This window comes from Vidua chalybeata, chromosome 10 (assembly GCF_026979565.1).
Source record: "Vidua chalybeata isolate OUT-0048 chromosome 10, bVidCha1 merged haplotype, whole genome shotgun sequence".
NCBI lineage: Eukaryota > Metazoa > Chordata > Aves > Passeriformes > Viduidae > Vidua > Vidua chalybeata.
In genome coordinates this window covers 15,861,099-15,877,343 of record NC_071539.1, presented here as the reverse complement: position 1 = coordinate 15,877,343, position 16,245 = coordinate 15,861,099, and the positions used below count along the sequence as shown (strand labels likewise).

At 41.0% G+C, this 16,245-nt stretch overlaps 1 protein-coding gene across 2 annotated transcripts in view; it reads right to left on the bottom strand.

The window, feature by feature from the left end:
• SPHKAP (SPHK1 interactor, AKAP domain containing) overlaps window positions 1–16,245 on the bottom strand; it is a 65,188-nt gene that overhangs the window by 10,274 nt on the left and 38,669 nt on the right. For both annotated transcript variants that reach the window (XM_053952200.1, XM_053952201.1), the window contains exons 4-7: window positions 10,480–10,539; window positions 7,427–7,561; window positions 4,780–5,035; window positions 763–4,507 (exon numbers count right to left, since the gene is read on the bottom strand). In XM_053952200.1, the coding sequence (XP_053808175.1) occupies window positions 763–4,507; window positions 4,780–5,035; window positions 7,427–7,561; window positions 10,480–10,539 (4,196 nt within the window). The remainder of the gene's footprint in view (window positions 1–762; window positions 4,508–4,779; window positions 5,036–7,426; window positions 7,562–10,479; window positions 10,540–16,245) is intronic.

Here is a 16,245-nt window from a genome sequence, read left to right as displayed (position 1 = left end):
CCACAGCAATACTCTGCATTTGCACTGCACTCTCAAGCTGGCTCACACTTTACCTTAACAAAAGCAAGCTGCAAATTTCCTTACAAAAGGAGTACAGCTGTAAGGAGAGGGTGGTAAGCTGTGATGTAAACTGCATGAAACGACATTAAAATAAAATGCTCTTCTTTTCCCTATCTAAATTCTACCAGAGAAGTCTTGAACTAAGAGGTGAGGGCTGCTTTTATTCTCATTTTTCCTTCACTAAAGAATTTTTACTACTTGTAGCTCCAGGCTGGAAACACAAAGTTAAACCTCAAGCTCTCAGAAGTCTGGTCTTGTTTCCAGGTACACAAAATGTTACTTGCAACAAGCATAACAGAGAACTACAGGTCAAATCCTGCTATTGTCTGTTATACACTAGCACTGATTTTTATTTATCTATTTTTTAGTTCAGATATCAGCCTGTGCTAAATAAAAGTTTAAGCTTTGGTCCATCTTTCCTGTCTTATGGGAGACATAAATGTCTGTAGAGAGAGAACTTGTCTGTGCAGTATTACATTTAAATCTTAATACCATATTGTCATATTCAGTATAAGTTTCTCCAGAAAGTACCACTGTGACACATGATTAGGTGATTTTCTGCCAAAAGAAACCTGTAGTCAAGACGTAGCCTGCTTATATCTTTAAAAGCACCACTCTTATCTTCTTCTATCAAAATAACTTTTACTGGGAAAATAAACCAAAGAACAAAGCAATGTGCTGATTTGCTGTTTTGTCACTTACCTACTTACTGGGGAACTGGAAACCATGTGTTTCCCATCCAAAGCTTCTGGAGGCTTTGCTTTGCTTTGCTGCCCCTTTCCAGATGGGCCACATGAAGTCAAGGACTCTGAGTCTTTATCTGGCTCATCTCGTTGATCAGTTTCTATCTGAATTAAAGGCACTTCCCTGAGCTGTCCTGCAGGGAGGCTTCCAGGGCTCTTCACGTGCTCTTTTTTCTCATCCAAATTTACTTCCTCCATTTTGGGTTTGAGCTGTATCTGGGTTGTGCTTTGGGGATGTTTGCTTTCCAGCACGTGTTCTCGGCTTGTATAATCAAAGGAATCCTGCTGGACAACAATTAAACTTTTACCACTTTCAACAATATTTGCAGCCAGTCTTTTTGCATATTGTTCCACGTGTGGTGGAGAATCACTGTGAAACTGGTCTGCCTCTGCAGCCTCTGCCTCATCTGCTATGATTTTGTTCTTGCGCATCAGAGACTCAATAGAACTGGCCCAGGTCTCGTGGATCAGCATGTCTGTGATCTGGTCGGTCTTGCCTCTCTGGTACAGGCACGAGTCAGACTTGCAGAGCCCCGCAGAAGCCACGGTACTGACGGGCTGTACGCTTAAGGAATCTTGGCGATGGTGGGCGAACCCATCTAAGGAATTTGCTTTAATTGGGACATTCACTGTAAGCCTAGAGCCTGAGGATCTACTGTCAGGCATCGAAGACTGCCTAAAGCAAAAAGGTGACCGTAGAGAGGGTGCCAGCAAACTGCCACACCAGTCCTTTGAATTCCGAGAGGATGATGCATTATCTTTATTTTCCTTTTCGATTTCTCTTAGCATATACCTGTAAAACTCTTCTGTTATACTTTCTGTGCTGGACTGTTTGGATGGGCAACTTGGTCTTACATTAAGATGGCCATTTTTCTTGGCTACCTGTTGCAAAGCAGAAGTTAAGATATTGTTCGCATTTTTTCCTGCATAATAATCCAGTAATAAATCAAATCCTCTTCCTTCGTTTTCCATCTGGTTCACCATAAATCTTGAAAATTCATCTGTAATGCTTTCACAACTAGACTGCTTTGAGACGGAACTTGTCTGGCTCAGAGAGTGACCAAAGCTGTTCATGAGGCCTAGGGTATTGAAAGAGGCTTTGGAATCTGAGTCCTCCTCTGGTATGCTCTCACAGCTTGAGGCTTTGGCTCGGCTCCACCTTTCACAGTGCAGTCTGTTCCTGGGGTGGTTTGGACCTTGCCAGATGCTATCAACCATGGAGAGTTCAGTGAGGTTCATGATCTTGGCAGCCACTTCATTCGCAAAGAGATTGACTGAATCTGGTGTGTCCTCAAGGTTTATAGATTCATCTACTACCCGATTCATCAATTTTTCCTTTAGCTCAGGATGCTCATCTGTTTTTCTTTTGATCTCACTAAGCCGAGGTGCCCTGTGCTTTCGAACCACAGAACCATTGGTATGGGTTTCCTTCTTCCTTTTCATGGTTCTGCATGATAAACTCTGGGTCACCAGATATTCACTGCCTCTCTTCCAGGCACAGAACCAGGGTTGCTTGCCATTTGAATTTTCTAGACAAATGGCAGCTATTTCTGTTGCCATAGAGACAACTGTTTCTGCCAATTCTTCCGCAAAGTCTGTTATACAATATTTGTCCCTTGAATTTTTCACCTGTAGCACAGGCTGAGAAGGAAGCAACACATGGTTTCCTAACAAAGGCAAGCTAAGTTGAACATCATTATTTAGCACAGAATCACACTTAATCTTGGCTTGGTTTTCTGTGTTTATGGTGGCACTGGAAGACAGCTGGTCTTGAACACCATGCCTGCATTCACTGTTTGCAAAGGTATTTTCTCTGTCTGAAAATGATCTGTAGTCTTTCTTCTGATGATGATTGTTACTCTGATTTGGGGATTTGTAACAATCTCGCGCAGCTCTTTTCAGGTATCTCTTCTTGGGAGATGTTTTAGCACCAAGTGCGTTATGCCCTGTATCTCCACTTGGTTCTGAATTCAGCGTGGAACCTTCATTGCTATTTACATCTTTGACATCACTCTTGCAAGTGCTTGTGACCTTTTCAAGATCTTTACTAGTACTGGTGCTGTAGGATGTACCAAATGGCTTAGCAGCAGAGTGATCAAGGGGGCTGTGTGAAGTTTCACATGCTGCTGCCAGTGTTGGCCATCCTTCTGTTCTTGTTACCTTCTCTGCTTTTGCGCTTTCGGAAAAGAGAGGAGAACACTCTTCAAGTTGCCTTATGTCATTCATCTTCTTGCAAGTGAAATATATTATATTAAAAAGCAACTCGTTTGCAGTCTCTGTGAAAATGTCTTGTGTACTTGAGCCATCCTCCAAATGGGCTTGTAGCTGTCTCTTCTTCCTAACCTCGTCCACAGAATGTCGTAGAATAATATTGGATAAGTTTTGTGCAAGTTCGTCCCTGATTACTCCATCAGCACGTGGAATATGTGGTCTTGCTGCTGTTTCAATAATTTTCCCATTTATGGATTCCATAAAATGCCCTACATTTTTGTATGTGTCAGGTTTTGTCAGAATTAGGGATGCCTCTTTGAGAAGCGCCTCTGCAACGCTCTCATTCAGCTTCTCCATGCTGCTTCCCACAGCTAGGCTGCAATGCAGAGTAATGGCTGCAGAGGCCTGAGCAGCAGACAGAAGTCCACTGGAAGTTGCAGGGTACTTCTCCTCCTTTGTTTCCCCCAAGCCACAGATGGCTACAGCACTTGCCACTTGAGTCATGCCACAGAGCGCAGATGGGAACGAGTATTCCGTGCCAGCACAGTTGTCAAGGAGCTGTGAGGGTGCTGCGTGCACCTCTTCATCAGCAACCACTCCACTTCTTGGGTCTGCGACTTCCTGCTCCCGGCGGAATTTTTCCGCAGCCTGGGGACTGGAAATGGTTCCAATGACAGTGGCTGCACAAGCCAGAGCCACTTCCAGTGCACTTTGGTCATGTCCGTTTGAATGTTCTTCCTCAAAGTAATCTGAAACTTCAGCAGAGCTTTCTGCCTCAGCCCAGTGGCTCGGGCTGGGGAAGGCAGACCCTGGCCACTCAGGTGCGTTCTCAGAACTGTCTGGACTTTGCACTATGACGATCTTTGGGAGTTCGTTCCATGATCGGGAAGCAGATACATCTTCTGACTTACAGGAGCTTCCTACAGAGATGCTGACTGCAGCCTCCTCACTGAAACTGGGTCGAGACTGTGACAGTCTAATGAATGCATCCTGCAGAACGGATTCTGCTAAATTTGTGGCGTACTGACCTGTGGTCGCCTGCTCATTCTGGGAGGGAGGATCAGTCTTCCTGACACCTGCACAATCTTCCCCATCTGCCTTGCTGCTGTGTTTTGTTGTGGGATCACCCCGAGGCTCCAGCTCCTCTTTAGCCATTTTGGTTACAGATACAGAAGATACATCTTCTAACACGAGTGCTGAGTTTTCAACCCCACTAGTCAAATTAGTAGTACTAAATAATGAAGTACCTTTTTCAGCTAATTCCTTCTGCCACAGTATTTCCTGGTCTGACTTATCTTCAGGTTTTGAGATGCCATTTTCAGCTCCAACATTCAGAGTTTCAGAGACCTGAGCAGCTGCATTATCTTTATTAATGCAGTTCCCTTCAAGAATGAATGGCAACCTGGCTTTTCTATAGTGAATGTTTTCAAATCCCTTTCCTTTAATTTTTTTGACATCTGAAGATGCTTCTGAAACATTTAATTTTTCATGACCTGTTGAGGAAAAAAAAAATTAGTGTTTGGAGAGTAACTTGTGACTTCTAAAAGAAAAGCACTGCACAACTTTGTAGTCCATTACTGTTCTGTAAAAGTACTGCACAGCCATGTACCTTGTCTTTGAACAAAACTTAAAAAATATGAATGGCTGTCCATTTTCTAAATTACATATGCATGAATTAACATCAAGTGCAATTTCTGTGAGCATTGCTACAGCTGTTTTGCAGTATGAACAACAGCATAGTTATGCTCAGTTCCCCTGCTTTTACCAGCTTTATATTCATCAGCCTCGTTGTCATCCTCGAGGTGCTCGGAGGCCGTGAGGAAATCTTCTTCTATTGAGGACACGGAGCAGTTTGTGTCATCCTCAGGCTTTAGGACACGAGTTTCTATCTGCAGCTGCCTCTCCTGAACGAGCTCAAGTCCAATCAGAAACTTGTTTATTTCAAAAATAATGCAGCTTGTGCTGTTCCTCCTGTCCCCCCTCGCACACTGAACCAAGCAGACATCTGCCAGCCAAGGACACTACAGGGGAAAAGAATCTCAGTTATTCAATTAAAAAATAACACTTATTTTAAGCTTCTCCCTCTATAAATATCTCAGGAATGTTCTGTTGTAAAGATGCAATACGTTTTGTCATTTCAATGTTAGTAACAGTGTGCAGTTACACGTATGCCAAAATAAGAATTCTTGGACTGACAGCTTTTGTTATACAAGTGTTTGAGAAGAGAACCCAGCTGTATCACAGGGGATTGTTTGTTTTCAATCAACTTGTTGTTTTAATGACAGAGAATTATTTGATGTTAGTCATCTGACATGCTGTTATTAATGGCCTCACACTACCTGGTATTACCTCTCTGAAGGGAATTGTTTGTGGGCATGAATTCTTTTTCAGGGTCATTTCTGTTGCAATGCTTGTTTGAAGACAGCCCTGTAAATATTGGCTGATAAGACTGTGAAAAGCAGGTCACCTTTAGATGTTCCAACAGACCATTTTTAAATAGTGTTTTATTTTGTTTCTTTGCTGCTCTCCCTCTTTGTCCAAAGCCCCATTATTTCAGGCCAATACAAACTCCCACTGGAAATGGGGATTCAGCGCACAATGTGCTCAGCCTTTATATAAAACTGCCTTCTCTAGAGAAGCTGTACAATTAAGTTGAATGTTGGACAGGAATTGAGAGGAAGGAACTCTTGTTATCCTCATTTTACTGATATTAAACCAGTTGGACATTTATACAACAGAGCTGAGTCGATGTCTCTGCATGGGACCATGCTTTTTGTATGGATGTATCCTGAACCAAAGCCAAGCTTTTGCAGCTTGTGATGTTGTGCTTTGAACTCGGGCTCCCAGGAAAGAGCCAGCTTGGGTGGCACCAACTTTGGACTGGATTGAGGCAGAAGTTTTAGGCTGTGCAAAAGATGCCCTGGACCCCCTGGGCATTTGCACAGCATCTAACATAGGAAGGTGACCCCATCCTGGACCTTTTTTCTTTGACTGTGAATGCAAACCAATCATCTACTAATAAAGAGAGTGGGATGAGTGTTATGGTAGATTAACATGTTTATTAGCTTGCTCTTCCTTTCCACCTAAAAAATGTGTCTGAAAAGAAAATCAGATAAATTAGTGTGTTAAAACAGAAAAGATAAATTAGATAGCTGCTATGAAATTGAATCAGCACTTAAGCATGCACTGTATTGTGAAAAATGTTATGAAAATGTTATCAAAAACAGATGCAGCCTTAGCTCAGACATTCCCTACTTTTTCCCCAATCCACATTTTTGGGGGTTGTACTTGTGAAAATAGCTTGAGGAGGAGCGGCATAAACATCATTTTACAAAGCTCTACTAGTCACCTTACAAATGAATTTCACTGAAAGCCAAACAACAGGATGACTGTGGCATATTTGGCCAATAAATCTCACCCAGTCTCAATGCAAAGCTTTACTCGACAGGAATTTGTTTAGTTCCTGTTTGTCTCTTGAGTCTGTTCTCTATGAGAGGGCTGCCAGTCTCAGTGTCTGTAGGCTTGTGGAGACAGGGGTGACTTGGGCATTTCAGTTACCTTGTGTTTGGGTCTCAGACCACCCCTGTGTGTATTGCAACATCTTGGGATGTGGGGTTTGGAGCTCCATCTCTCCCACCACAGCCTTGTGCTTGTTTTTGTTAAACATTTCTAAACTCAGCCATTAGTCATGAGTGGCAGGAAAGCTCAAGAACCAGGTAATTGCTCTCTTTAATGATCAGATTATTGGTAAACTATAAAATTCAGTGATCTTTGCAATACAGCTGTCACAGGGTCTGCTTCAGGAAGGCTTTTGTACACAAGGTAATTTCAGTGAAAGAAAGTTTCCTTCTTTTCTTATCTGCAGCTGACAAACATGGCAATACCCGTTCATGTTTTAAATTGCTTGAGACAGTTTTGTACTCCAGGGTAACTCTGCAGTTTAATGAAGTTGAGAGGTGAAGATGGATTGGGAATGAAAGTGGAAAGTGGCAAGACCACTGGAAAGGTCAGTGCCTTGGCTCACCTCTATGCACAGAAGTGTTACCTCTTTCCCTCTCTGCTGCCCTTCTGCTACTCTTGAAACTGGGGCTTACGAATCAGTCATCATCTCTGCCACCAGTGCCTGACTCCTCTGAAGGATCAAGTGCCAATGTGGCTTAAAGCATTACCAGCTGCACCCCAGATCTGCAGGATCCAGGGGGAATAGCAGCATCTCTTAGCTATCTTTGTGTAGATGGTGTGTGTCCCCGTTGTGCACCACACACTTAAACCTGTCTGACAGAGGCTGTTGTTTGTATGTTTGCAAACTTCCACTCATCTCAAATTCATCTCAGGTCTTTGCCTTTTTCCTATTTTCCAAATTCCATCCTTCACAGGCGTGATGTGACCTTAAAGCTGAGTTTGACTCCTACCTGGGGAACCTCATAGTCGGCCTGAAGGTTTCCTGACGGCAATCCACTCAGCAGGACTATTTCATTTTCCTTCGGTGGCTGTACGTTCATCGAACTGATCAGTTTGGGGAGATTGGGTGAGACGCTGATCAACTTCTGTAGTATGAAACAGAGATTTTGCTCTCAGGTAATAAAGTCTGAGTTGCACAGTTATACTCATTAAAATGAAATATCACTTATAGGCATTCTTTTAGAAAGCTCACTTCAAAGTATTACTTCAAGTATATTAAGAATAGAACTGGTAGCATTAAAATGCATATTCTTTCTTTTGAGACACCAGGCAAGACATGGATGACAGTATAAACTTTTGCTCAAGTGTCCAGCAGGACAATCTGCCATCCCTCACACTGTCACATGCTGAACAGCTTGATTGGATTGGTGCATTTAAATACTTCCTGTTATGTGTGAGTTCCTTAGACTGTGAAAACAGTGTCTCTCTCATGGGCTGAAACACAAAGGCTTCAGTAGGTATGGTAATGAGAACAGGGCAAATCTTCCCGTTTTCCTCCAGGCATATGACTAGCAAGAAACCAGTGGAAGTTACCTGGAAATTGCCAACCAAATTGGTGCAATGCTAAACATGGAACAGCAAAACTATTGGAGATATATGAAATAAGCCTTTCTTTTCTTTTACACTGTGTATCTTTGTGACCTTCCATTTGTAATGATACAGTCACTCCCTATATGCTATGTATTTGTTAGAGGCAAAAGCAGTAACAGTCACAGCATCAATGATGCTATACAGGAGATCTGTATTGCCCCCAGCACATGCAGGGGACATTTGTGCTCCTTTGTGTATGAAGGCCAGAACAAAAAGGCAATACCTACTCTGAGAGTGCAGTTCTCTCTGCAAAGGATCTTGGTGTCCTTGTTCTGTGAACAGAGAACCAAGGCTGACCCCTTAGAGCAGGAGCAGAGGAAACACCACCTCCATTTTCTGCACCACCATGGCCCAGGTGTTAGTGCAGAACATGTGGAAAAGCCCTTCAGGGAGTGCAGATTTGGGCACCCAGCCATCTGCTTTAGATACTAACCAAGGCAACAATACTTAAATTTTTTTCCTTTTCATCTTCAAAATATTAAGCTTGCAGTACTGTTATTTCTCCTTGGATTGAATTAGACATAATAAAGCTTTATGGGTTAGAAAAGCTAAATCAATATTGGGAAACCGCTCACTTTTCAGGGGACTGATCTTCAGATGAGACTAAGTATTTTTATGCGATATAACTAAGTTCAGTGCTTCTATTCAGTTTGATGTTTCACTGTAGCATTAAAAAGTTCTCATTATTAACTTTTTCTTTAAAATTATAACCTTTCTGTTATCACAAACACTTCCTGAAGTATTTCTATTTTTCTACTGCCTAAATTGCCACATTTAATCAGATTTCTTAGGTAGGAAGTTACGGCATTTTATATATCTTTTACTTCACTTTTTTACCTTCAGGAAAAAAAAAAAGGAGTCTGGAAGCATAATTATTTTACACAAACCCCCGCAATTTAACCCTTTCCAAGGTTCAATCAGTAACACAAAATCCTAACAGTACCTATTAGTAAATCAAGTACCTGCTAGTAAATAGTTACATATTTCATATGAAAAATAGCTGCGCTAACATCTTCAAAATGATTTTAAGAAATGCTTTCACCACACCAGTGTCTTGCATAAAAGTCCATGCCACTCAATGCTAATTTACAAAACCTGCTTATTATACACAGAAATGGGGATGAAGGAGTTTCCTCTTGGAAAAGAATGCACAGCACCTGTGCTAGCAGGGAATTTTTATTACCTACACTGAAAACTGAGAACAGATGTCTAGTTCTAAGATTGAGGGAGAAACTTTTGGTGTTTCCTCTTATAGCTTTTGTTCCTCAACAAACACCATAAACAACAATAAAACCACCACATTTTAGAAAACAATCAGTGCTTTTGTGGCTTCAGTAAAGTAAAACCTCTCAAGCTGCTCTGCACAGTTAACCTGCTGATTCCACAGAAAAATCATTTTGCTGCAAGATGCCATATTTATTTTTGACAACAGAATCTTCACAGATCCAGGATGCAGAACACAGCATAGAAAAACTGTTCCTGCTAACAAATGACTTGCAGGAGGCATCAAGGTGCCAGTACTGGTTGTTCTATGATCTAGAAGTGTTTCCAGCAAACAAACTGTAATGGTTTAACCAAGGAACTCCCTGGGTACTGTCAGGAGTTCCTACCTGTGTTCACTCACTACATATTGCTCCTCTATTGGTGTGTCAAACATGGGCACCGAGCCAGCATGATAAAAGGAACTGATAAAGGAAGATGCAAGCACAAAAGTGACACCAGGCCCTTTTTTTTAAAATGTCACTTCTGCAGATTTAATGGGTTTTTTTTCTGGAATGGTATATGTCTTAAATATCATATCATGATGTAGCTTGTTTCAGTGCTTATAAAATAACCAGGGGTTTTTACTGCTTTTTAAAAATTTCTTTTGTCCTACCCTTGTAACTTCCAGTTAAACAGTTCAAACACACCTTTAGTTCTGTTTTATCTAGACCCCTCCTCAACCTATGTGGAGTTTGACTGAGTAAGACAGCTCAGCTGAACAAGACCTAGATTCATGGAAGATTTTCAGGGGCTTTTTGGCAGTAGGACAGAGAAAGAAATCAGAAGCTGGTGGCAGAGCAGGACACCAGAAACTCTTTTTATGTAGTATTATGTCAAATTTAAAGAAAATGGATGTATGACACGTCCATGTTCACTTCTCTGATAAAAGCAAGAAATCTACTCATATAACTGCTGTGAATTCAAACTGCAACAATCCATTACAAATTTCTGGGATGGGAATAGGAAATGCTATGTAATATAGTCCAGTGTTGAGACAATTTCTGATTCCTTATGCATTGCTCTCTGTAACCCTTAAAAATCTAGGATTGGCTTTGATTAGTCCATAGAGTTTTAATCTGTATTTTTACTGGAGAGTCCTGGTGAGCCTGAATAGATCCATTGTGCATGTTTTTGAGACCTAAGCAGATACCTGTTTCACTTGCTCATCGCTGCAATCATCTCTGTTGGCATCTAAATTCACAAAGCAAACCTGTAATGAGAGAGAAAAAAAGAAAAAGCACTTTATAAAGTTGTATTAGAGAGGCAGCAACCCTTTTAAAGTCACTATATTTTCATTTTCTAGCCTTGTAGCTGAATCTGTGAAGCCTTTTCCTAGTACAAGAAAGGTAGAAAGGTTAGTAAAGAGAACAGCGGAATAGATGTTAAGAAAGGAGGAAAAGAAGGAATAAGAGTCATGACTTTATCAGTGCTGACAATTAGTGTGTCTGATGAATGAGCAAATGTTGCAAATAAACTGTAATACAGAGGATATCAGTAAAGGTAGAGGAAATGTTAAAAATACATTTGATCATATATCTGATAAATTCTTCATGTCTTGCTTTTCCAATTATTTCTTTTCAGGCACTTGTTGCTAAATGTTTTATAAGTAAGTGCAATTGTGAGTTGCTTTTAGAGTTTTCTGCACACCACATAAATATTGGAGTATTTTTCCTAACTTTCCAGAATGTCTATGAGAAATTTAACACTTTATGAAACTAATTTTTTAAACTTGGTTCATGAGGCAATATTCAACAGGAAGTTTTCAGCACTCCTAACTGGGCACCACAGGTGCAGAAGAGCTTAACTGCCTGGTGAGTGCTTCACCAGAAAGTTCTACTTTTGAGGACAAGGGCTTTTGCCACTGCTTTGATTATTATGAGTTTCAGTGACTATTTAATGGTAGTGAGATTAACTTAAACAGAAACTTCAGATCTAAAGACCATTTAATTTCTGAAGACTTTTGTTTTATTATATGCTTATTGGAAGGCCATTTTCTAATAAGAAAATCCCTCCTCCAGCTCTGAGTTAGAAGCAGGGACTCCAAAACTAGGCTGACTGTGAAGTTTATGAAAGTTGGGTGTTGTCCTCATTTAACCCAAAACCTAACACAAATTCAGGGCGCAGCTGAAGCCAACACCTGACTCCAAATAAACTGCAGATCCAAAATTTAACATAAAAGAGCTGAGTGGTTTTTTTTTTTGCTTCTTTTTCAGTGAAGAGGAAATACTTTCCCTAATTCCATGTAAATATCCCATAGAAAATGAGAATGCTCTAAATTATTCCCTTCACCAACACTGTTGTGTTAGGCACCCAAGCTCCTGTTGTGTGGCTGCTTTTACACCAAGACAACCCTGATTTCAGTTTATATATGCACATGCCATATGTACAGATTATGACCATCTGCAGTAACAGCCAGCACAGCAGATGGAAAGATCCAGCCAGTGCTCCCATTATAAACCAAAAAGCACCCAGTGAAGAAGAAAGCTTTTTGCCCTTTTAATAGTTTAATGTCATCTTTACATGAACTTAGAAACATATTTTCCAGCCCTTTTAAAATTTTAGCAGAAATATTTCTGTGTCTAATAATGACAACAATCAGGCTATGCCACTGTCAGCTGCTGAACCTTTAAGAAATAGTTATAAAAATGTCTAAGCTACAAAATAGTAAAAATATCCTCTAGCAACATAGTATGGTGGTTATGTAATGTCCTAAACATGCTACAGTTGATTAGACAAACATTTCTCTTACTTTCTCCTGGGTTTTCACATGTAGGCATTTCACATATCAACACAAAAAGCATTAGAAAATTACACTCTTGGTTTGCATGTGAGCTTGCCCACAACAGTATGAGATATGAGTTCTGAGTCTGCAGCTGCATGGAGGTGTGCTTGCTTAGGGAACCATCAACTTGGCACCAGGGCAGGAGTGTGGCAAGGTGTGGGGCTGGTTTCAAGTCCTCCCCAGCAGGGTCACCCATGCTGAAGGTAGGGCTGTTACTGAGGAGTGCTGTGAAAAAGCTGCACAGGAGCAGTTGTGTCTTCAGCCAAACACCTGATTCTCTGATAAACCTTGGTTTGCCCTTTGCTGCCTCCATGGAATGATGGCTCAGGACTTTGCTGTGATGAACAATGGCACTGCTACCAGTGACACTGACTGCCATCCTAAAGCCAGGCCCTCTCCAAGCAGCCAAAACAATCATCTCTGGTTCAGGCATGCTTGGCACATAACTCACTAATGCCTCAACAGAACAAACCTCAGTACAAGCAGGAATAGCTAGCATTTTAAGTCACATAATCTTTATTTCTTTTTTTATTTTTAAATTGATTTTCAGAACCGAATGGACTTGCACTATAAAACCTGCAGCAGTACTGGATCCAGTTCCCACATGCACTTGTCAAATTCCATTGACATTGATTTATGACACTGCCAATGTAGTCTTTTAGCATTTCCTGTTCTGTAGATTTTGCAGTTTTAATTACAGGCAATTTTTAAATAAAAACAGTTTCACAGTGGTGAAAGACACTGATGAACTCATTTACTTTTTCCCTTTGCTGTGAACAGGAGGCAGGATGAGATGGAGAGGTATTGTGACCATAAATTATCTCTACAGTTCCATCCTGGCCTGCTCTGCACTACTGCTTCCTTCTAGGAAGTTCACTGGGAGGATATTTTTGTTGGAGATACTTCACTGGTGGTGCTCAAAGAGAAAATGATCTACTATGAAAAATCTCTCCCTGTTTTCTGCTTACATAATACAAGTTTTAAGCTCTCATTAGCTTGTATTGCTTCATTAACTTCTAGTAATTATCAGGGACACCTCCATCAAAACAAGGCAAAACAACACTAGAGAACAATTAATAATATTTTGGATGGAAACACTGCATAAATTAAGAAGGAAAAGCCAAGGTCAGGTCAGGATTTGCTGACCTCAATTTAATTCTGATTTTTTTTTCTTTGTATCAGTTGCAGCTCAGTTCAGCTGTAACCTTCTCCTCATCATGGTATCTTTAAATGCCAGTCCTTTCCCAGCCACTCCTCTACTTCTTCACATCCTTGACTTCCCACAAACACCTTTTCAGTTCCAAAGTGTGTTTGCTTTCCACTTACACTGATTTTCTGTCTGGAAACCATATAGAAACTTTAAGATATTGCCTTTTTTCCTGCCTTAGGAAATACTTATTTTGAGGGAGAAAACAACAAAACTTAAACGGTGTTGCATAATACAAAAAGGAAACAACCCACCACCCAAATTCAGGCTTTACACAGTGAGATAGTCACCCACAACTTCCTGGGTAGGTGCCAGAATCTGCTTTCGGTTCAGTAGTTTTTCCAAGTTTAGAAATCCCATTTTCTCAAGAGAGGAGTGCTGTTCTTTTGGTGAACATGTACCACTGCACTGAAATGTAGAACAAAGCAGGGTGCTACATGTCCCTAAACCATTTAAGGCACAGGCACACTGTGAATAGCAACTCTTGCACTATGCAGATTCTTGTACATCAATAGCACAGATTTGGGTCTGACCCCCAACCTTCCTCTTATCAAAACCTCCAAGCATTTCAGCTAGGATAGTTCCAGCCAGGTTATCATCACTAAATTGCTGAGTTCTTTACTTTCCATGATCATATAATAAGCAAATAGAGAAACCTTTTTTGTTTTCTTTTTCTTCTATATTTTGCATGGTAATTTCTATGACTAGTTAGAGATGCATAGGGTAAATTCTATAGATCAGTGGAGTCCTGAAATCTGCTCTTGAGTTGGTGTAGAAATTATATACATACCTCACTTCTTAAAATAATTATATATTAAGAAATTCTTTTTAATAAAGTATTTAAGGGTGTAATGTAAACACAGTATATTTTCCTCGCTGACAAATGGCCTCAGGATATAGTTAACCTGGTTATCAAAGTGAGCCACAGTCCTGTGTTCTGTGCTGTGAAGGACTATGATCAACACTTGCTTGAAGTGCTGCAGGAGGTGGGCTTTCCCCCCCCCATAAAATCAAATAAATCTACATTATACCACTCTCCCAAAAATTTCAGTGTCTATTCTAAAAGAAAGGAAGTTAAACTGAAGAGACAAGACTCAAAAATGAGAACTCTCTACAGATGGCTTGTGCAACCTGAATTTTACCTCATATGCCCACATTTATGCAATGCAGAACTGCTGCCAGATTCAGTGAACAGGAAGCCTGCAAAAAGGGGGGAAATTATGGAGATTCCTAGCACTGTGTACCTGCCATTTTCTAACATTTGAGCCTATGACTTAAAGGACACGCCTAAGCACAGTTTCTTAGTTTCTAATCCATCAATAGCTGGATTAGGACAACACAGTTAAGCAGACTATCAAAGTGGTAGCAGGACTACATGCAGGTGACACAAACTGTTTTGTCCCTGTCATGCCAGCACTGCCCCCATCCATCTGATCCCCAGCTTTGGCCTAGGTGTCACCAGCAGCCTGGTTTTGGTGCCATACACCTCAGCAGAGGCTAAATGTCTGTGAAGATGTTTGGATTTGCACCAGAACTGGGTAGAACTTTCCATGTTCTGTGCTGTCCTGGTTGGTATTTCAGGATGTACATGCTGTCTTGAAAATGAGCTTATAGAGTTTTTATCTCTCAGGTCTGTGCTGTTCTGCTTTTCCCATCCTCTTCTGACACATCACTGAGTCAACTCATGCCAGGTGCCAATTCAGACACCCCGCGAGACACTTAGAGGGAACAACTGGTTTGGGACTGCTCTTTTATCTGGCCATAAAACTCATGTCTAATTTCCTACAAACAGAAGTGAAAAAGATAAGCAGCCCCAGGAGAGATCTCTGGAGAAAGTGGTTCTGAGCAGGCAGTTCCTGGGTGCCAAGTTAAAAAACAGTGTAAATGCCTAAACCTGAGGATGTGCAGGATACAACTGTGGGATATGAGAAGGTAAGCAACTGCTGAGTCCAGGAGTGAAGGTAGTTTTATGTAAAAAACCAGTTAAAGTGATGGTAGGAATGCAGTCCTCAGGCAGAGAACTCCAGCAGCAACTGCAGCTCCACAGCAGGACAGGCAGGATCAGACTGTGCTGCCCCTTGCAGTTAGAGCTTCCCCCATGCCCTCAGCAGTGATTTTGCTCCCTTTAAATATTACCAGTGCAGTGGCAGGAGCAGAAGTCAGCTGTATGTCAGGACAGCCAGCTGTGTCCTCTCTGTCCTGGTTTGGGTGTCCAGGTACGCAGCTGTCCCAGTGTCACTTTTAAATTAACATGCACCCTGCTGTGCTTCTTTACATCTTGCCTTGCTGCTGGTGAGTGACATGCATCTTACACCAGTGCAGTGATGTTCTGATTATTATTTAGCATTATCCTTTGAAATACTAAAGGCTTGGCATTTTACTTCCATGTTGTTTCTCCTCCATATTTTGGGCAGGTATTGTTTATTCTCAGAGTGTGTGTTGTTTCTTATACACTATTATTCTAAACACTTTATCCCTTTTTAAATGTAGGATTGTGAAGGTACAGTTTGTGAAGAGGGTGATTGAATTTTCCATCAACTGCCATTGCTGCGACAGTTGTTTTAAGGATTTAATGGAATCTTTGACCACAATAATTTCTGCTCTTAGCAATAACTCTGTGATAGGATGGCAGATTTGGAATTCCAAACCTATTCTCATCCTAATTTAATCTCTGCAAAGTAGAAAAACAATACAGTTGCTCTAAACTTCTATTAGACCTAAGTCTGAGTCTCCTGGCTTTAAAAAGATTAGATCACTGTAATTTCCCCACAGCACAATAACAGAATAGAGCTGCTCCAAGGCATTGCTCATTGGAATGGTGACTATTTCAGAGAACTTACAGCTGCATGATGGGCTCCCTCAGGAGCTGAAGTCAGTGAAAGCCTGGGGAAAAAATATTGTTTTACCCTGTACTTGTGAGCCAAAGT